At 46.7% G+C, this 22012-nt stretch overlaps 1 protein-coding gene across 1 annotated transcript in view; it reads right to left on the bottom strand.

The window, feature by feature from the left end:
- Positions 1-22012, bottom strand: part of SLC6A11 (solute carrier family 6 member 11) — a 104116-nt gene that overhangs the window by 10689 nt on the left and 71415 nt on the right. The window contains exons 7-9 of the mRNA XM_081105732.1: positions 7997-8100; positions 2864-2988; positions 968-1080 (exon numbers count right to left, since the gene is read on the bottom strand). Of these exons, the coding sequence (XP_080961858.1) occupies positions 968-1080; positions 2864-2988; positions 7997-8100 (342 nt within the window). The remainder of the gene's footprint in view (positions 1-967; positions 1081-2863; positions 2989-7996; positions 8101-22012) is intronic.

The raw sequence follows: 22012 nt of genomic DNA, 5'->3' as shown, positions 1-22012 counted from the left end.
GGCCTGGCTTAGCAGTTTCTGAGAAACCATTCAGGGGAAGAAATTGGACTTGGATGGGTTGACAGAGACACCGGCCATGGGGCTTGGTGCAAAGTGACTCGCACAAGGTCATGGTGATGGGCAGCACCTTGCAATAGACCCCAGTCTGATAGAAGAGCCAGGCGTTGGCTGGAGGACATTCTCTGGGGCTCTTAGGGGAACCAGCTGCGATGGAGCAGTGGGGCAAAGGTCGATTTCTGGGACTGAAGAGCCACTGAAGGCTACAGGATTCTGGCTGAAAAACCAGGAGAGGATTGGGAGGACAGGCTGGGGGACTGTTACCGTGTGAGAGGATGTAAGTGCATGCATCTGTGTGAGATACATGACAAACCGCTAGTCCTAACTATACACCCTTCACTAAGGAAGGGAGACTGCCAAGTGTAGGGCGGGTTAAGACAGCCCTATAGGAACTGACAACAGAAGCAGGCAGGTGAGATGTGGGGGATGGGGAGCTGGTGGTGGCACTGAGGACCAGGGGGCTGCCTGGGGGATGTCATGGTGGCCTCAATACAGAGATGCAGGAGGAGAGGAGATGCTTTCCTATGTCCCTGGTTGAGACAGGGACACATGCTAGTCGGGCTAAGATATCTCTAATCACTGCCCACCTCCTGAGCATTTCTTCTGCTTTGCCAGGTGGTACCATTGGTATTTGCCAGAATGGAAGTATTTAAGAGTGTTTAAAAAACTTGAACTGGGAGTTGGGAATTCCAGGTGAGGAAAAGACTGTTTGGGAAGACTTGGAGGGACCCGAGTAGCTATGTTTGCGGGTGATTGTGGAGGCCACCTAGGGGATGGAGGGTGTGCTGGCAGGAAAGCAGGGTGGGGACAAAAGGCAGGGCCCTGATGACCAGGACCAGGAGGTAGTGACTAGGCCCAAGAGCCTCCCTGCCCTCCCGGCCTGGGCTGCCCCCTTCCTCCAGCACCTTACCTGGCTGTCCAGGCCCAGGAAGATGAGCATCATGAAGAACAAGGTGGCCCACAGTGGGGACAGAGGCATCATGGTGACAGCCTTGGGGTAAGCAATAAAGGCCAGGCCAGGGCCTGGAGAGGAAGCAGAGAGAGAAGGTGCTGGGTGGAGTTCAGTCCCTCATTCACTGTGATTCTAATCCATCGTGTACTGATGCTTCCTTTGTGCCAGGTGTTGCGTCTAACTCTCACTCAACTCACTTAAATTTCCCAACCACCCCAAGTGGTTGGTACTATTATGATGCCCATTTTTCAGATGAGCTAGTAGAGGCAAAGAGAGGAAAGCCAGGGTCTGCAAGGGTCAGGATTCAAACCCAGGTTGGTCTAACACAGCCGTGGGCAAACTACGGCCCACGGGCTGGATCCGGCCCGTTTGAAATGAATAAAACTATTGAAAAAAAAGACTGTACCCTTTTATGTAATAATGTTTACTTTGAATTTATATTAGTTCACACAAACACTCCATCCATGCTTTTGTTCTGGCCCTCCGGTCCAGTTTAAGAACCCATTGTGGCCCTCGAGTCAAAAAGTTTGCCCACCCCTGGTCTAACACATAGACCTTTCTCTGAACAGACCTGTCTCTACTATTATCATCAGGGCAAGAAGCATTCTTATGAAAATGCAGGTTCTCAGGCCCAACCTAGATATTCTGACGTGGTCAGTCTGTGGTGAGGCACATTCTGCCTGGCCACCAGTGGAGGACCCGAGAGAGCACCTCACAGAGGTGCTGTAAGGACTTGGTGAGGTAGCGTATGAGAAACAACCACCCCAGGACGACGCTCAACCAACTGAGCCACACCCATCAGGGCCCACTGGACATTCTTGTCGGTGAAAAACCATTTTAGACTTATCTCAGATGAGAATCTAACTCTGTCGTGTAAACACAAACGATTTTTGTACTTTTTAATAAATATTGAATTTTTCCATAATTCAAACATCATGCAAATCAAGGAAAGAATTAGTCACCATTTTGCACACCTCAGTAGCAATAACCCTGCCTATAGTGTGATACAAACACACAGCAATCTATACTTAAGAATGTCACACTCATGAATCTGCATCTAGAAAAGGAAAGGGAGAGAGAGGCTCTTTGAGCAGTAGGAACAGCATGTGCAAAGGCTCTGGGGTAGGAGGAAGTGAGCTATGTCACAGAAGTGAAAGCTGGCTACTGAGGTGGGGCACAGAGAGCATGGGGGGAATGCAGCAGGTGAGGAGGGTGGGGAGGCCACAGGAGCTGGGCAATGCAGGAGCGTGGGGCCATGCTAAGAGGTTAGCTCTTTGAGGAGCCAACAAAGGCTTTATATTAGAGAAGGACAGGATCAGACTGACACTGTGGAAAAAATTACTCTGCAGGGTAGCATGTGGAATAGAGGGGTCACAGTGGAGGCAAGAAGGCCAGTGAAAGGTGCCTGCAGCCATCCAGGTGGGTGGTGATGGTGGTCTGGGCTGGTGGGGACAGTGGAGTTGGGGAAAAGTGGATGAAGAGCAGCAGCGTTGAGGAGGCAGAATCTACACAATGAATGGGGTTGTCACAATGAATGCGGGCATGACTGGCATTAAGTAGATGAAGGCCAGAGAGGGCAGGCGCCCTCTGCTGCTCCCGAAAAATGTCCCACCAGAGATTATTGTTTTTTAATGTTTTTATTAATTTTAGAGAGAGAGGAAGAAAGAGGGAGAGATGCTTGGATTCTGGAGTGAGGAGGTGTCAATGATTCTCTCTCAGGTAATTCCCAGGATCCTATTAGAGGACAGATGGTGGATCACCTCCTGAGACCTGACCCAGGGGAATGTGCTGAGGAGAAAGAGAGTATTTTCAGTGTAACCACCACCCAACACCTCACCAACCTTTGGCACTTACCTGACTCTGCCACCTCGGCAATAGGAACCCCCTGCTCATATGCCATGAAGCCCAGGACCGAGAAGATGGCAAAGCCGGCCACGAAGCTGGTCCCGCTGTTCAGACAACAGAGCATGATGCAGTCCCTGTGGGGAAGCAGTGAGAGGGGCTCAGGTCAGAGGGGGTGGCACAGGCTGGAACATTCTGTCTGAGCACCATGCTGTCTTGTGTGTGGGCAGGGCAGTGAGGGCACAGATAGAACCATTTGCTGATGAGGCCCTTGTGGTTCAGAGGGGTTAGGTGGCTGGCCCATGGTCACACAGCTTCTGCTGCGCGTCTAGATGATAAGTAGGTCACAGACCAGAACATGGAGAGGGAGTGGGAAGGGAGGCAGCAGAGAAATGGCAAATGGGAAAACGCACAACTAGTAAGAAAACACTTGGAAACAAACCACTGTCTCCCCTCCAAGTCCCTGGCGGGAGAGAAAACCATGGAAAGCAGGAGAGGACTGATTTTCTGAGAAATGGCTGCTTCTCAGCCAGGGAGCACCCACGGGCTACATACTGCAAGCTCCCCACAGCCTCAGGAGAAGACATCCCTCCTGGCCAAGCTTTCTACCAGAGCAGCAGCCACAGACCTCACTGCTCAGTCCCTGCTCTGCTGCTGCTAGAAAGCAGCCCTTCCCGGTAAGCCCTCATAGATTTATCGGATCAGTGACCGTCCCCTCTTCTAATGTCACAATGAGCACTAGATTAAGAACAGATTCAAACTCTCACCTCCTCTTTTCCTGACACTATACTTTTTGTAATACAACCAAAGGGTACATAAATGTCGGTGACTGTTACACCCTGTTGTCTTGTAATGGCTCTGAGAATCAAGGGCATAGTGGAGAGAGCACTAGATGGGCTCAGGGTTCCAATTCTCTCTGCAATATATTTTCTCTGGTCCTGATCTCACCAGCTATAAGATAAGGTGCTTGGGTAGATTCAATCTATTGAATCTTGGGTCTTGTGACAGATTAAATCATTTTCCAGCAAGGAGCTGACCCCTACCTTCTTCCTTGAGCTGGAGAATATCTGACATGTGACTTGCTTTGACTAATGGATATTAGCAAATATAATACAAATAGGGGGCACAGATATACTAGTACTTGTGTGATTTGATTTGTCCTTTATCCCTTCTGTGATTTGCCATGAGAAGAACTTCCACAGGAGAACTGCTGTCCCTGCAGCCTGAACCCAGAATGTACCCATGTAAACCAGACTTGAGCCTGGCCTGGACCCTGGAGCCAAACCCATTCAACCCACAGCCCTAAGGAGAGCTTCCCCCGCTGACCAGCAAACTTAGGTGCAATAATAACGAATGCTTGTTGTGGTAAGCCACTGAGTTTTGGGGCTGTTTATTACACAGCATTATTGTGGCAGCGAGTGACTGCTACAGGTTCCTTTAAAGAACTCTCCTGGCAGTGTGGATGTAGGATGGACTGGTAGACATGGGGACTTTATCTGCAAGCCTGATGTACCACCTCTCAAAAGGAAATTCAGCTCACCCCAGGGTCAGGCAGAGTTACTCCTAGGATTGGAATAAATCTGCTCCTCATGCCTGTTGCTTGACCCTGACTTATCCAACAGTGGGAAACAAGGTGGTATTGGCGAGGAAAACGTTTTCTCCATATCCTCTGGAATTCTGTATCATTTGGATTTGCACTGTGTCCAGTCCTGTGCTAGGGTTTTTTGAACATCGTATCACAGAATCCAGAGGCTCAGGGAGGAGGTTTCATAGTCATCAGGTGGTAAAGTTGAGATGTGCATCCATTTATCTCAGATACCAAAGCCCAGGCTTTTTCTACCAGTTACACAAAAAAGATTCTCCCTAAGAATTTAGACTTCCAAACCCTAACTTGTGGATAACTGTCTCTGGGCATCATATGGTTGCTGAGAAACAACTGTTCCTTATCACAAAGTCCCCATCTTGCCCCAGAGGCCTCATGAGCGTTTTCCTTACACCACAGGGAGGCTCTGAGATGACCTGAGGTCCCTTCCAGTCCTGTGCCCTGCAGCCCCCACCCTCAGAAGCTTAGCTGCGTGAAGGGAGAACTTTCCCCACCTGGTTTGCTCTGTCTCCATCCCTCTAATTCCTCCCCCACAGGGAACCTTTTAGGTGAAAAGCTTATGTAACAAGTGCTGTGAAATTGGCAGCAGCTGAGCCAGCCTTGAAGACCTCCAGAAGCTATTATGCTGTCAGAAGAGAGGGTACTAATTTACTCCCTCTGAGTTGGGAAGACCTGCTAGCAAACAATTTGGAAAAGGAAATAAAACAAGCCTTCCTATTTGGCAATGTCACTTAGGGGACTGAGTTTCCTCGGCTGATGGGAGGAAGAGAACCCTGCCTGTTGGATGGGGAAACAAAAGGGATGATGAGGGACCAGCATATTCACCCATGTGCTCAGTGGGGAAGAAAGTTGCCCCTGCCTCTAGACCAGGGGTGGGCAAACTTTTTGACTCGAGGGTCACAATGGGTTCTTAAACTGGACCGGAGGGCCGGAACAAAAGCATGGATGGAGTGTTTGTGTGAACTAATATAAATTCAAAGTAAACATCATTACATAAAAGGGTACGGTCTTTTTTTTTTTTTTTTTTTTTTTAGTTTTATTCATTTCAAACGGGCCGGATCCAGCCCGCGGGCCGTAGTTTGCCCACGGCTGCTCTAGACACAGCCTGACAACCAGGCAGCCTTGGCCGAATCTGCACCAACTGCTGTAGCTGAGAAAGAACTGGTCATGTCTGGTAATGAGGAATAGAAAGACCAAGTTCAAAGCCACATTCCATCACTGGCAATGGGAACACAAGTGACGTACCCTCGGGCCTCAGCTTCCTCATCTGCATAATGCTGTGGCCCTTCCATGCTTCCTTACATGCCAGCCGGCACGATGCTATGCTTGAGGGATGATGGCACAAGAGAAGAGCCAGTCCACGTCCTCATGAGCTGACAGCCTAGCTGGAAGTGACTGACAGTGACCAAGTGATTTCTTCAGTGCCCCGCACAGAGGGCCAGGGCTGAACACTGGCTGCTGAAGTGCTGATAAGTGTATGCACACAGCATCCCTCTCCAGTATCCCAAGGGGGTCACACTCAACCTGGACTTGAGGTTGCTGTGCTGCTCTCCCTGTCCCACGGCCTTTCCCTTCCTATCCATGGTTACCACTTTGTGTTGTGGCTCACTGAGGGCTTTACCTCTCACCATCCCTCAGACCCCCCTCCCCGAGAACACCATGGAGGTAGAAAGGCTCTTATGGACAACCTGGGTTGGCCTCTGTCCAGCCATACCCAATTACCTGTCTACCCAAAGGCCCACAGGGACAACCCAACTTGCTGCCTAATTGTGTACTGGATTCCACAACAGCTTTTCTTTTCTGCATGTTGAGCCTTTCATTCCCCAAGTTACAAACTATAGACTTGGGCTATGCCACTGCTGCCTGTATCTCCCAAGGTACCAATTCTGGTGTCTCACACTTGATAGACACGTAATGCACACAGCCGACTGAACAAACAGGTTAATAAAGTATCACGAAGCCAGCTTTCCGAGAGGATGACACCCCCTGACCACCAGGGAGGGAAGAGAGGCTAGACATTCAGTTCTATCACCAATGGCCAATGGTTTAATCAATCATCCCTATGTAATAAAGCCTCACACACATGCACACAACGCCAAAAGGGTGGGATTTAAAGAGCTTCCAGATTGGTGACCAGGTGGAGATTTGGGGAGAGTGGCACTCAGAGAGGGGATGGCAGCTCTATCCCCTTCCCCACCTCCCCTGCCCTATGCATCTCTTCCATCTGGCTGTTCCTGAGTTACATCCTTTTATAAGAAACCAGTAATCTAGTGAGTACAATGTTTCCCTGAATTCTGTGAGCCATTCTAGCAAATTAATTGAACCCAAATAGGGGGGGTCATTGGAACCTCCAATCTATAGCCAGTCAGTCAGAAGCACAGATGACAACCTGGACTTGCAAGTGTGGTCTACAGGGGGGAGGGGCAGTCTTGTAGGACTCAGTCCTTAACTTGTGGAACTTGATGTTATCTCTGGTGCTATCTCTGATGCTGTCTACAGTGTCAGAATAGAGCTGAATTGAAGGACACCCAGCTGGTGTCTGAGAATTGCTTGGTATGTGTGGGGGAAAATCATACACCGGAATTTTATTCCTAGTTTTAGAATTGTTTCCTCTTAAAAAATATTTAACTCTTTAATCAATTTGAAACTTATTATGATGCATATACAAGACAAAGTATGAGTATCTATCTTGATTATCCCCTCCAATACTTTCGCTATCTCAGAATCATTTGCTGAAAAAAACTTCCTTTCTCAACTAGCCTGTGATCAGAGGTGGCTTCATTGCCGTTATTCCATGAGTTTATGCTGGAATAAGGAGCTCTTGAACTCTAAGGAAGAGATGTGCTAGCCAGCCATCCTGAAATATTCACCTACTGGGACCAGGCAGTAAGTTCAGGGATGCAGAGACCTCAGGCAACAGACCATGGGCCTAGACTTAGAGACGAGGATGCAAATGTCTGCTCCTCCATGCACTGCTGGGTGACCTTGGCAAGTCCCTGTCCCTCTGCAAGTCTCAGCCTTGCGGCAGAACTCAGACTGCTGGCCTGGGAGGCCAGACAGCCAAGGTCAGACAGCCTTGCTCACCTCCCCATGTGCCCCATCCTCATGCTAGATGTGGGCAGCTGCAGAATGCCTGGCAGTTCCCTACTGTCAAATGAGAAAGGGCAGGAGCAGGTTTATGAACAAAAGGCAGAAGCACAAGGCCCTTGGTGTCAGAAGACCCGGGTTCAAAACCCACCTTTGCCACTTACTAGCTATGTGACCTCGGGCAAGTCACTTATCTACCCTGGGAAAAGGGTGAGATGGAGGCCTGGGTAAGATTCCAGAGTGGATTCCTTTGCATCCTGGAATGCACTCTGATCATATTTGTTATTCTTCCAGCTCCTCCATGGCCTACTCTTTGATACTGGTGCAGGGAGTGGCTGAAAAATAGCCCATCTGTCTGGCTCTGCAAGGTAGGCTCTGCAAACATGAGCTAGCGAGGCCGAGTGGAGAGCTCTCAGGGTTTGGTGAAAGCCGACAGGGCCCGGGGAAATGCTTACCGGTAGCAGTTGTTGTTGTAATTGTTATAACTTCCCAGAGCAGTCAGACAACCCAGGCAGATGGCATAGGAGAAAAAGATCTGCGTTCCAGCATCTACCCAGACCTGCAGAAAGGCACAAAGAAGTTGGCACAGAGAGAAGTTGGCTCTGTTCTCTGAAATCCTCCATCCACACCCACCCTCCAATGAGACTAGACAAAGGGATACCCAAACTTCCTAACCTTCTTAGGAACATGTTTTCTAGAAGTTCTATTTTTGGGGACCACTTGATTAAATATAAATTTCCTTAATTAATCCCAGAATTTTTCAGAGGTTATGGGTAATAGTTCACTCAATATTAAGAACTTGGATGTTTAGATCCCAACTGTGAAACCATGGAAAAGTTACTTAACCTTTCTGAGGCTTAGTCTCCTCATCGGCAAAGTAAGGAGTGAACTTCCCCTTCAGGCGTGTTGAGAGGATTCATGCGATATGGAGTGTCGCTCCTGAGACTGGAGCATACTCATTGGCTTGCTTAAACCAAGATGAGTGATTTTTCTCCTTTGTGATTAAGACTACCATGAGAAGACTGTTAGAGGATTCTGTTCAGGGTTTCCTATTGGCCAGCTATGCCAATGAGCATAAGAAGTGGCAAAGGGACAGCAAGAGAAGGGGAGGGCCCACCAAATCTTTATCACCTTTCAAAATATGGGCTTCTTATGTAGTATATATAGAAACTACTTTCTTATTCTTTAAGTTCCCCTCTGATAAAAAGAGCTCAACAGGAATTACAGTGGCATTTCTAACACTTTCTCTTGGGCTCTTTTTGAGCTCCTAGAAGTTAGCAAGGAAAACCCACAACTAAAACCCAAAATGCAGCCGATGAGATGGATGCTTTAGAATCAAGTGCCATCTAGAGAACAGGGCTTTGCACTAAATACAAACACTAGCAAATGTTTATTAAACACAACGTGCCAGGCACCGGTGCTGAGTCCTGTATGCGTTACTGCACTTGAATATTCACAGCAACCCTACACAGAGGTGCTTTTATTAGCCCCTTTTTACAGCTGAGGAAACTCTAAAACAGAGAGGTTGAGTAACTTGCTCAAGACCACACAGCTGGGAGTGGAAGACACAAGTTCATGGAGACCCACCTTAGAGAAGCATGCTTAACCAATCCCACAATTTCAGAAGTCTTCAGGCGTGACCTTTCACTCAACACAAAACGCTCTTCTGAGCACGTCTGACAGAACAGTTTCTACTTGATTACTGCCAGTGACAGGGAGCTCTCTCTTCTTCTTTAGAGCATTTTAACCATTAGAACATTTCTTAAAATGAGAGCAAATCTCTCTTCCTGTGTTCCTAGTCTGGGAGCCACCCGGACCGCATTTATCTCTTCCATGTGGCAACACTTTCAAGATCTGAAGAAAACGTCTGTGCCTCCTGAACCCCAAAACTCTTCCTTTTCCAGGCAAAATGCTTCTATTTCCTCTTTCTTAGGGAGTTGATTACATAGTACAGGACACTCTTCCCTGGGTTTGCTTGATTTCATTAAATCATTCAACAAGTAGCTATTGATCATAACATTGCTTCTCAACCTATGAAATGAATACTTTCCCCCTCTAACATAGGGTCGTTGGGTTTAGTGTCTTAGAGCTAAAGGAGGAACTTAGGGAGAGCTCTTTCATGAAGTGTGTGTATTGGAGGGATGGGGGAATGCCAGCAGGTAAGAGTGGGCTGAAATATGAGGAGGAAATGAAGGTGGGAATGTAAAAAAACTTTCTTAAGAAATTTTGCCTTAAAGGGGAGATGGGAGATGAGGTAGTAGTGAAAAGGTTAGTAAAATTTAGAGAGGACTTATTTTAAATGGTGGAATCTTAAGGATGCTTAAATGTTAATAGGAAGGGTCCAGGGCAGGGAAAGTGTTTAAGACTTAGAAGAGAAATTGATGTTTCAAAGTTCTACTGTTGTTTCCCCATTTGCTCCCTCAGTGGATTCCCTTTACCCAAATTACCTGTGTTGAGTATCAAATCCTAAGAGAGAGAAAATACATGTAACTTGCCTGGAAAAGGGAGAATTCCAAGGTCCAGGGGGCACTGGTGCTTTCTTCAAATCTCAAAGGCCAATAAAACACATGGAAAAGCAAAACACAGTACAGCTGCTGCCTCAGGAAACAGCTCACAGGAGATGCCCGCAGGGATGCTCAGTGCACTTGTTTTTAATGCCTCCTCCCAGGTCAGTGAGAGAAGCCCCCAGCCATGTGGGAAAGCTGGTTTCTCCACTGAAACTGGGCCCCATGGCCAGTGGTCCCTCTACCCCCCGCCAACATGGTAAATAAACTCTCTGAGTTTGAAAACATCAAAGAGAACTTTCTATTCACATGTGTCAAAGATGAGCCCCCAAACCATGATTTTCCACTTGCAGGGATTTTTCTTGTAGTTTGCTCACTGAGCATGCCAACACTAACACAGATGTCTGTTGTTTCTGCCCACACAGCATCCAGCTTCCCTTTCCAGGTAACAGCACCCCAATTTTCCTTTGGGAAACCACCTCTCCCCCTCTCAGAGATAGCTTCGGGGATAGTCACATGACCCATGCCTGGCCAATCAAAGCATTTGTCTTGGCCACAATGATTGGGTCAGGAATGAGCACAGACACAAACCAAGCCAATGAATGAAACTCAGTCCAGGACTTTTAGTGAAACCACACGAATAGGATACATGCTTGACCACAAGAGAAGAGCCTGATGGAAAAGGAAGCCAACATGGAGGAAAGCAGAGTCTAGAACAAAGAAAAACTGATATGGGTGATATGATTTGAGTTACTGGGTCCTGCCATACCTGAAATAAGACCTACCCATTTCAACTTCAGAGCCAATTTTTCTTAAGTCAATTTGAATGGGATGGCTGTCACTTCAAATAGAAAGAATTGTGATAAATAGCAACATTAAGCTCTTAGAAAAGCCCAAAGGCTGTAAGCCCAAATCCTTCAACCAATCCTGTATTGCTGATGAACCACCATTTATTAAGTGCTTTCTGTGTGCAGAATCCTGTGCCCCACTCTTAAAAAGGTACCGTACCATTATATATAGCACTCCATCTCTGTCTTCAGGTGAGATAAGATAAAACATTCAGAGGACAAGGTACCAAGTGCCTAGGAGGGATAGATGAGTGGAAAGATTAGCATGTTCTAGGGCAGTGATGGCGAACCTATGACACGCGTGTCAGAGGTGACACGCTCATTTTTTTGGTTGGTTTTTCTGTGTTACATGGCATTTAAATATATAAAATAAATATCAAAAATATAAGTCTTTGTTTTACTATGGTTGCAAATATAAAAAAATTTCTATATGTGACACGGCACCAGAGTTCAGTTAGGGTTTTTCAAAATGCTGACACGCCGAGCTCAAAAGGTTCGCCATCACTGCTCTAGGGCAATCAGAGAAGGCTTTCTGGAGGAGGCACACCTTCAAAGACTGGAGAAGCAATGAGAGGGGTCATGTTGGGTCTAGAGGTTCATGTGAGAGGGAAATGTGTTCTTGAATGATTTTTTCCTTCTTGCCCCCCTACCTCTGTGGGAAAAAGCCTATCATTATTTTGATGGTTACCATTAAGTCAACACCTTCATATAATACCCTTACTCTTCCCCCTTTTTGGCAATGTCTGTTGGTTTCCTACCATGAGGAATATTGAAATTAGCCAGCAGCCTCAATTTTTCTTCTTTCCCTTTCCTCTAGCACAGTGGTTCTCAACCTGTGGGTCGCGACACCTTTGGCGGTTGAACAACCCTAAGACCATCCTGCATATCAGATATTTACATTACGATTCATAACAGTAGCAACATTACAGTTATGAAGTAGCAACGGAAATAATTTTATGGTTGGGTCACAACATAAGGAACTGTATTTAAAGGGCCAGAGGTTGAGAACCACTGCTCTAGCATCTAATTTGAAAAAAACAAACAAAACTATTTTTTTCCAGTTAACACTTAAAGGCAATCTATGAATTTATTATATTTTTCATATACACACTCCATTCTCTCCTAATTTTTAACACTTGCACTATATCTGCATCAACAGAACACACAACCATTAAGTATTATCTCCCTCATAGCCATTAATTAGTGTGAATTCTACAGGTGACTATAAATTTAATGCTCACTCCTAGCCTTTATGTTTATACCTCTCTAGTCAGTTTGGTTGCCTGCATCTTGCTTTCTAGTAAATTTCTCTGGAAAGGTTCATGGGAAATAATATTTTCCTGGTTCCTGCATGTTCTTCATAGTTGACTGTATATGAAAATCCTTGGTTCTCTTTTTCTTTTCCTGAGAATCTTGAACATGTTGCTTAGTTGTCTTCTGGTACAGAGTGCTGCTGTAGAAGTCTGATGCCACTCTAATTTGTTTCCGCTTATAAAGCACTTACTCTTTTTTGTCTGAATGACCAATAGGAGTTTTCCGTTTTCTTTAAAGTCCAATAATTTTATTAGAACATGTCTTATGTTGACTACCAGTATTCTGGGTTGATTTTCCCAGGCGTGTGGTGTACTTCTTCAAGATGCAAATTCAACTCTCTCATATTTCAGGGGGGTGGGAGGAGAATCTCTGTTTTTAATATTTGTTCTTTTCCACTGCTTTGGATTTCTTCTTTAGGGACTTGTTTGTATGTTGGATATTCTATGCCTGTCTTCTATACCTATCACTTTTTCTGGTTACCCACACAGCATTTAAAAAAATAATAAAGCTCTTCCTGCATTTCTGACTTTATATTTTTGCCTCCCCATCTTCTATTTGCCTTATGATATTACCCATGGTGTTCATGTACTCTTTTTATTTCTATTTAGTTACTTCTCCTGAAATATTTTTTCCTTCCATAAGCCATCCTTTCAAATCTTCTTTTTATCTAACAATTTCATGTTTGCTGTTGTTTCAAATCATCTGTTGATTTAATTTCTTTTAGCTATTTTTGAAATATTAAGTTTCAGTGTTCAGATGTTTTATGGGTCTGTCTTTGTGGAATGCATTCATTACCTGTAGGAATGCTATTCTGCTCACTTTTTTCTTATAATAGCTTTCTATGGGATTTTATCACAGTCTTTTCCTATTGCTCATGTGTAGGTGAGATGCACCTTTCTATACTCTTAGAAGGGGGTTTTGTGTAGAAGAATAAGGGTATCCCAGGATATAATTTTTTAGCTTCACAGTTCCAGAGCTATTACCTCTTCTATTATTAACAAAAAGTCTTAGAAAATATGACTGTGCAGACAGTACTTCCTGAAATTGTTCTCTATTCCCCTCTTCTACTCTTATCCAAAATTTCTTCTTGTTTCCTCTAGTGTCTCTGTCCTGCTCAATTTGGACTCTGCTTCCAGTGACTTATCAATGTGTGGTTCTCTCTGGCCATGAAGCCTCAGCTGATGAGTCCCTAGAGTCCCAGGGCCCAGACCTCTTCCCAAACTTCCCACAGTCCTCCAACACTCACCTATGACTTGGAGCCTGCATATATCCCTCCTAGTTTTGGCTGGCATCCTCAGATAGCTCCACCAAGCTTCTACTCCCAGAGTCCTCTCCTCCTAGGGGTGAGTACACGTTAGAGATTTCGGGGTTTCCTGGATCTCATTCTTCTGAATTCCCTTTGCCTTCATCTTCATCTTCATCTCATCCCACAGAGTTGATAAATGCAGATATTATTGCTGTTGGTGTTTAAGCCCCCACCTCTTCACATTTTGTGGTTCATGGAGTCACCTAGTTATGCTATCCATTGGTTTTTTGTTTTACTATCTTAGTTTCTCTGTTTGGGTAAAGAGATTCTGGGAATTTTTTAAGTCTCCCCCTCCTTTTCTTTCTGTTGCCATCTTGCCTCCCTGGTTCTAAAGAAATCTTTAGAGGGCAGAATAAATAAGGTTGGTTTCGAATGGGGGTGGCGGAATACCCAGAGTTGAGCAATTTGGTGAATGAGGGTAGAATACTGGAAGATGAACCAGTTTTTTAAAGGTAGGTTGGAGGTGTAAAGTGGGGAAATGGGTAAGTATAATCTAGGCAAGGCAAGTTTGAGACAACTGAGTAAGATGTGTAGGAGACAGCCGGAAAGTCTAGGGTTAAATGTCTAGGTCTGGGCAAGAGAGGCAGATTTGGAAGTCATCAGAATTTTAGCTATAACTTAACACCTCCTGACTCAAGATCCTAAACTTTCTCCACTGGCATTTTCTAATTTTCACATTTGGAAACCCCATGTTGACGCCAACTTTTCTGCTGAGATGTATGCTCATTAGGCATGCAGAGCCCAAAACTTTTCAGGATTAGATTTCAGTGAAGAAGTCTCACAAAGAAGCATGATACACATTCACAGGAAATCTGTATCATTAGACTCCTTAAAAGACTGACATACCCCCTGCACGTCCATGTTCTTAAACCTATGCGTGTGGTTGAGAAAATGCAACAGGGCCCCAGTTGTCAGCCTCCCCCTCAGTCTGGGACAGAATGAATGAACTCATCAGGAATCGACGGCGTTTGTTAAGATAATTACTGATAGGCTATGCTGGATTACACAGTAAACCCTCAAATCTCAACGGCTTAGCATAACAAAAGTTTATTTCTTGCCCACACAAAACCAGATGCAGATTGTGAAGGGGATCTCTTCTGCCCACCCACTTAGTGACACAAGCCTTCCTACCTTATGATACTTCCGTGTCAACACAGCCTCTAAGGCAGAGGAACAGGAGCTGGAGGCTTACTTTTGAAATTTTTAAGAGCTAGGCCTGAGAGGTACTTATATCACTTCTGTCCATGTACCATTAATCAGAACTAAGTCGCATTATCCCAACTTCAATGCAAGAAAGTTTGGGATATGTAGTCTTCCCATTTACCCAGAGGGAGACACAATAAATGGTTGGTGAGCACATAGAATTATCTCTCCTATAGGCATTATCCCAAGTCTATTTCATCGAAGGCTACTTTTTTTCTTCAACTAGGAACTCCATAAACACCCAGAGATCAAACAAGATCATGGTAGTCATTGGAATGGTTTGACAACAGTAGAAGTGAGAGCCTAATGAAACAGGGTGAAAAAGCATTCATGAACCCTTCTACCAGTATGATGATGCCGTAGGACCAGGAAACTTGAGATAACATTTATTGAAAACCTACTGTGTACTCGAGGCTTTCATGTACACAATCTCACAATTTACAGAACCATGTCAGTAAGATATTAGCATCTCCATTTTTACACAAGAGAAAATGGACCCATAAAAGGTCAAACAGCTAATAAGGGAGAGAGTGAGGTTTGAACCCAAGGCATCTGGCTCCAGGTTTTACAGAGAAGTGCTGAGGCCTCCTGGTATGCCGAGCGGGCCAGAGTCTCAGCTGGGATTTAAACAGCTCTGTGGCTGTCAAGTCAAATAGGACAAAGGCAACCCCACCTCAGTGAAAGGAAGACCAGGCAACTGAGCCCCATTGACCAGCATGTCCCAGGATGCTACAAAGGGGGACAGCTCAGTGGAGAAAGGGCTTCCTATTTCTCAACACAATTTGAAGGGAAAATAGTCTGCACAAAACAAACCCTAAGGAAGCTGGGTCAGTAGCTGAGGAACGGATCACTCCCTATGTTCTTCAGCAATGAATGGGGGGCGTTCTGGCAGCTCAGCCACGGGCAGGCCACATTCAGAGGGTTGGAGGACAGATTTGCATGGGAACAGGGGTGTGGAGCCCCTTTAGAAGAGAGGTGGTCCCGCCCTCCAGCTCTGAGGCAACTTCACCTCTTTTGGGCAACTGGTTCCAACAAGCCCTGGTGCACAGTAGGAGCAGAAAGCAATAAATTGGGATATAACTCACCTTTATAACTAGACCCTCAGGGCCCAGCACAGGGAATAGGTCCTCAGTGATACTAGGAAGGATGGATGGACAAGACAGATTCTTCTCTTCTCACACTCAGAAGCTACATTTGTCATGATAGATGCTCAGTATATGCTGCCCCGGTCCACATGGATAGCACTTTACAGTTAACAAGGCACCTTCTTATGTCCTGTGACCCAGAGGCTGCCCTGAGGTGAGCATTGTTATGCTCAGGCTAGAGACCTCTGTGTGCACTGGTGGAAACACTCTCCCCTTCTCCCAACCTTCTAACCTTGACTAATAAGTGGAATGGCTATGCTCTTAGAAGTTTAGGGAGAAGCTTCATGTCTTTTTCTCACTGTGAGATAAGTGACTTATTCAACCTGGGAGGCGGGGGGAGGTCACTGTACATATGTGGATAGCACCTCCCTCTCTCTCACCCACAAAAGGTTAAATAAGATGATGTGTGAGAAACAAAGATTCGGCCCAGGGCCTGGCTCTTGGAGAGCACTGAAGAAGTGCTCAGAAACCCAGCCACGAGCTCTAGTAAACAGTAGGTGCTCAGTCAACACTGATTCCTCCCCAGGATATGCTGATTTTAAAACATCTATAAGAAAGAAAAAGCCTCTTCCCTTTTTCCACACAATAAAGGCGGACTGAGTGTCTACCTTGTGCCAGGCACAGTTCCAGGAGCTCCTGGCCTTGGGGAGCTGCCATTCTAGCAGGACAGACGGACCATACATGAGACAGATGAGCTAAAGCGCATCTGGTGGAGAATAATGAGCGAAGGGGCTGTAAGAGATGGGGGTGCAGGCAGCAGGGGCCAGGGCCTGGCAGCTCCATGAAGGTGCAGCTGCTGCCTGGGGCACTGATAGGGAATTAGGGCTGAAGAGTGATATTCTACGGTGTCTAAGGCAGCATGGGCTACAGAACAAAAGCTCCCTAGACACCTGCTTTCAGGTCTACAGACAGAGCCACCGTCAGAGCAGAGCAGCGCCTCTGCTTGTCATCACAGCTGTTGCCAGCAGGAAGGCCTGGGATTTCCATCTCTGCACCCTGGTGCTGGTGGTGTTTGCTGCACTGACGCTCGGAGGTCTCTGACACGTGCAGTGTGAACCCATCCTGCCACGAAAGCATCACCAAAGGAGGTGTGTGATGAGGGTGATGCTGAAAATCACGGTGACACCAGCTCACCTTTGTCAGCACCTGACATGCCAGGGCTGTTCTAAGCATTACAGGGATTAGATTAAAAGGGTGTATTGTTATTCTCTTTTCATAGATGGAGAAACTAACCCCCAGATAAATGGAGTCATCTGTCCACTTAACTTTGGAGAGATGTACGCACTGGCCACTGTGTGAGGAGTCCTCTTGGACGAAGGGACACATGAACCTCTGGAACTGGCCTCGGGGGAGGCATAGAAGCACCATGCAGAGGGAACTAAATGAAATGAGATGGCTTTTGTCAGGTGCCTGGTTCCGAGCCTTGCTGGGGCTTCATGAAAAGGGCCAAGCAGACCTGGTTTGAGTCCTGCTTTTCCATTTACCTGCTGTGTAACCTGGGGAGAGTCATTTCAGCTCTCTGAGCCTCAATTCCTTGGCAGTGAAAGTAAGACACAGTGACTATAAGGTATGCAGCGGGGTACCTGGTACGATTCCCTTAATCTGGTTTCTTTGGGTGGCTAACGTTTCTCCATTCCACTATGAACACAAGCGCCTATGTATTTTCCCAGCCCCCTCTCCGGCAGGTGAACTTATCATTTTTCTGAGCAGCAGCAAACACGACAGTGCCCATCGCTAAACAGATCCACTTGCCCTTAGGTTTGCGAGCCTGGGTACAGCAGTGAGGGGCAGAAGGAGCCAACATCTCGCTGCTCCCGGGCTCCTTGCTGTCCCAGTGCCCGGGCAAGAAGATGCATGAAAACCTCCAGACCCAACAGTGCATGCGGCAGGATCCAAGTAGCCAGGACAGGGCTTGGTGGCCCTCCTGGGGCTCAGACCCCACAGCCTTTTCCTGTAACATTTTATTTTCAAACAGCCACACACAGACACACAAAAACACATACAACACAACTTTTGTAAGCGGAGCCTTTGATTGAGTCAAAAACGTAACTTATATGGCCTGGCAGAAAATGGCTGAACGAAGCTCTTTCTTTTAGCCTTTTTTATTGGTAAAGATTCTCAAAAGATTAAAAGTAGGTTAGGAGAATAATACAACAGCTGTGTTTCCAGTGTGTACCTGACAACGTCTTTTGTAGAAGTGAATAATTACATGAAAATCACTTCCTTCCCACCTCTTTCTCAGCCCCCTCCGGGTTGCTAGGCGCCCTCTCTCCTTCTTTTGGCTAATGCCACATACAGAAGCTGATGAATACAGTATGGCCATTATGAGGGAAGGGAGTCACAGGAGGAGGATTCAAATGCTCCCTCCCTGGTGCACTCAATGTGGGGAGCAGGCCTGGGGGGAGAGGACTCTGATATATTTAAATGCTAATGCACTGGGCAGGCGGCAGGGCGAGCAGGAACAGTGGTGGGAAGGGGCAGAAGCTCTTGGCCTGGAAGCCCCACTGGAAATATGTTCTGCAGCTTCTGGCTCCAGTGCCAAGCGCTTCCCTGGGCAGCCAGCCCTGGGGGCTGACAGGGGCCCTGCCAGTAAAGTGTCACTGGGCTGAAGGGTTGCACAGCAGGCGGTGAGGAGCTGTTCAGTTCTGCGAGGGGAGCCTGGGCGTGCAGGCTGACCCTGGTAGCCTCTTTGTGTGGAGCAGGGAGTGGGGTCACTGTGGCTGGGCCTTTGCCTAGAGGCTAGACAGCCATGTCCCAGTCACAGAGCACAGAGGGAGCGGAGACCATCGCTGGCACTGGGCCAATGGTAATGATCTCCATGCCTTGTGTGGTAGAATCCTAGGGGCTGTGCATTCCTGTCCCTTAATCCATTGCATGAGAAAATCAAGACCCATTTTATCAAAGGACTAAACAGAGGAGGTTCAGAGCAGTGGGAACCCAGGGCAAGCTTCAAAGACGGCACACGCCGAGTTCTGAGCTTTCCTCATAACTATCTACGCAGCCTCACAGGGCTACATGTTAGGACAAGGTCTTCCCTGACAATGTCTCTCTAGGGGCACATTATTGGCATTTTGAATAGGAAAATTCATTGGGCAGGAATGTCCTATACATTGCAGGAGTTTTAGCATCCCTGGCTCCCACTCTCTAAATGCTAGAGGAGGTCTAGTCATTGTGCAAACCAGAATGACACCACACATGTTTCTAAGTGACCCCCTGGGCAGTGGCCCTACCTAGCCCTGGTTGAGAACCACTGAGGCAGGGAGAGACTGAGCGTGTGGCAGTGGTGAGGCTGCAGAACCCAAATCCCATCACCGGGGAGCCCAAGGCCAGGGTCTTCTCTGCCAAACCAGACATGAGCTCCTAACCAAGCTCCAAGCTGGTATGTTCTCCTGTGTCGGCTGAGCAAGCAGCCGAGATGAAGCCTCATCATCTCCCGCCATAACCACTTCTCTCCTCTAATAACCAGGGAGCTGGCTTGAGGCAGAGAGTTATGGAAAGAAAGGGCAGGCCAGGATGCTCCACAAGCCACCATGTACACTCCAGCCTCAGGAAGGACTCCTTGGGAGGAGAACGAAAACGAAAACAGCTATGATTGGTGAAGGCAGCCGCCTCTGCATCTGCCAGAGACGGGGAAGTAAATACATTTAATCACATTATTATATTCATTGTTTATTGTCTAGCTCCTCCAACTAGAACAGAAAGATGCTCCATGAGAGCAGGGAGTTTCATCTGTTTTTTTCACTGATGCATCCCTGACACTTCCTTGTATGTGGACCTGCCTGGTACATAGTAAACACTCAAAAATATATGTTGCAGGCCCACAGATGCTTAGAGTCTCCAGGACATAGGAAGAGACCATTCAAGGCTCATGTACAGTCCTAGCTACCAGGCCAAGTAGAGAACATGCTAGGCAGAGAGGGTCTGGACACCAGGTTCCAATTCTAGGTTGCCCAGGAAGTTCCTGTGTGTTCTCTCTAAAGTTCTTTCTTTTCTCCTGACCTCTCCTCTGCTCATCTGAACAGAGAGGTGACAGCTTTAAATGACACCAGATCCTTGGGAGTCTGACTAATAAAGCAGCAAGCCCAGAGTGCCCAGGGCAGCGGGCAGAGGTCAGAGCAGGTCTGGGGCACTGGGTGTGACTGAGTATAGCACCATGGCAGGCTTCCCACCTGCAAACTTTGAAGCTGACTTCCTGACCACAGCAAGGTCTTGGAGGGGGAGGACACAGGAGGGGTGGCTAACGTCCCAGTTGGATTAATGGGAAAGGTGACAGGCTGTCACAACACTTCCTCCCAAATGATGCTCTAGGACTGTGGCATCGGCTCTGGGCAAAGCTGCCGGGACAAAGGGGCTGTCCTCCCTCCTCACACCTCCCTCAGTGACTTCCCTGGGCATGGGCTTGAGCAACAAAACTAAGAATGATAATTTACAAAATAAATCAAGGCGTGAATGTTGAAGTATTTAGGGGGTGAAGTGTGCTGATGTCTGCAACTTACTTGGAAATGTATCAAGACAATAAAATGTATGGATGGGTAGAAGGCTTGAAAAGGTCTGTGATGAAGCAGACACAGCAAAATGCCCATGGCAAAATCTAGGTGGTGGCCATGTGGGTGTCCCCTGTGCAGACAGAACCAATGAGACAACAGGGGGGAAGCTCCCGTCCCAGCACTGAGGAGATGAGTCCCATCTGCAGAAAGGAGAGGGCAATGCTTCCCGGACACATCCGTGGGGAAATGTATGCTTTGTGATCACATCAGTGGGGATTATCTAAGGAAGTCCCTGCCCTGCCCAGGTGACAGTCAGCAGCCAAAGCAACCGTAAAACCTAGGAGTTTTCTGGGACTCAGTTGTCTCCTCCTTGATATCACCTCAAAGACTGAAAACAGACCTGAGTTCCTTAAGTCATCGTCTGCAGTTTATGGATTTGTCTGAGCAGTCCTTAGGCCTCATTTTCAGCCACAATTTCCTCTGGATGAGGCAGAACAACCTTACAGGGTTCAAGGTAGAAGGAGGAGATATGTATAAGGATGTACAAATACTCATCCCCCAGTCACGCTTTGCAAAATTTTATGGATTCATTTTATATTCTATATTTGAGGCACTCATTAAGGAGTCTGCTATTTTCCTCGCTGTTTTCTTAGCGAACCCCTTCTTTGTTTCATTCTTTGTGTCTTCTCCACTCTGTTACCTATTCTGAGGTATAAACAGTTTCCATGGCACCCACTGTCCTAGCCAAGAGCACAGTGCTGAGATGACACATTCTACAACAAGCATTTAGTAAGCACTTACTATGTGCTGGGCAATGCAAGTCACCACGGGAGAGGTGTGGTTGAAAAGGATGTTGTCCGTGTCTTGGGTGATGCTCAAGTGTAGTTTGGATGATCTTCCTAAGGATGTTAACCATATACTTGCTTAGCGTGACATTCATCTGGCTCTTTCCTCCAGTTACTCTCATGGCCTTGAGAAATCTTAATACACTGTCATCTATATTGGAAATATGTGAGTGACTTACCCCTTTCAGATTATTTATAATATAAAAACATTCATATGACCACAGATAAATCATCTCATCTCTTTCTGGGCCTTATTTTCACAGAGGGCATATTAAAGAATTAATTCCTGGGTTCTGCCCCTTTTTATCAATCAGACACATACAACTGCTAAAAGGAACTTTCTGTCAGCATGAATTAGCTCATTGGCATGGGTCAAAGTGGGAAAAGAAAAGGAAAAGACTATTGGTAGTGAAAAGATCGAAAATCGGTGACTTTCCTTGATGTCCTAATTTTATGGCTGAAGAAACTGGCACAAGGAGGCACAATGTCTGTTCAGGCTGGGTCCCCTGATTCTGAACCTGAGCGTTTCCCACTATGCAACACTGTCTCCTGCGGGCAGGGGAGGGTGGGAAGTGCAAGGACCAAGATGTTTATTCATTGGAGGTTGAGCTGTGTCCACTTGCCTCTAACATTTGGGACATCTCCAAGGTTCTAATCAAGGAGACAGAGCTATGTTTGACCTCTTTGTGAACATTATGCAGGACTCAGCATTTGCCCTGCAGGGCTTTCCAGCACTTGGCCTGCATATGAGAAGTGAGGGAAGTGGAACACGAGGTTCACACACCAGTGAGTTTTCACAGAGAACATCAAATGTCACAA

Source organism: Myotis nattereri (assembly GCF_964212035.1).
Source record: "Myotis nattereri genome assembly, chromosome: 14".
NCBI lineage: Eukaryota > Metazoa > Chordata > Mammalia > Chiroptera > Vespertilionidae > Myotis > Myotis nattereri.
The sequence above is the reverse complement of the archived record's forward strand: the minus strand, read 5'-3'. Positions and strand labels throughout refer to the sequence as shown.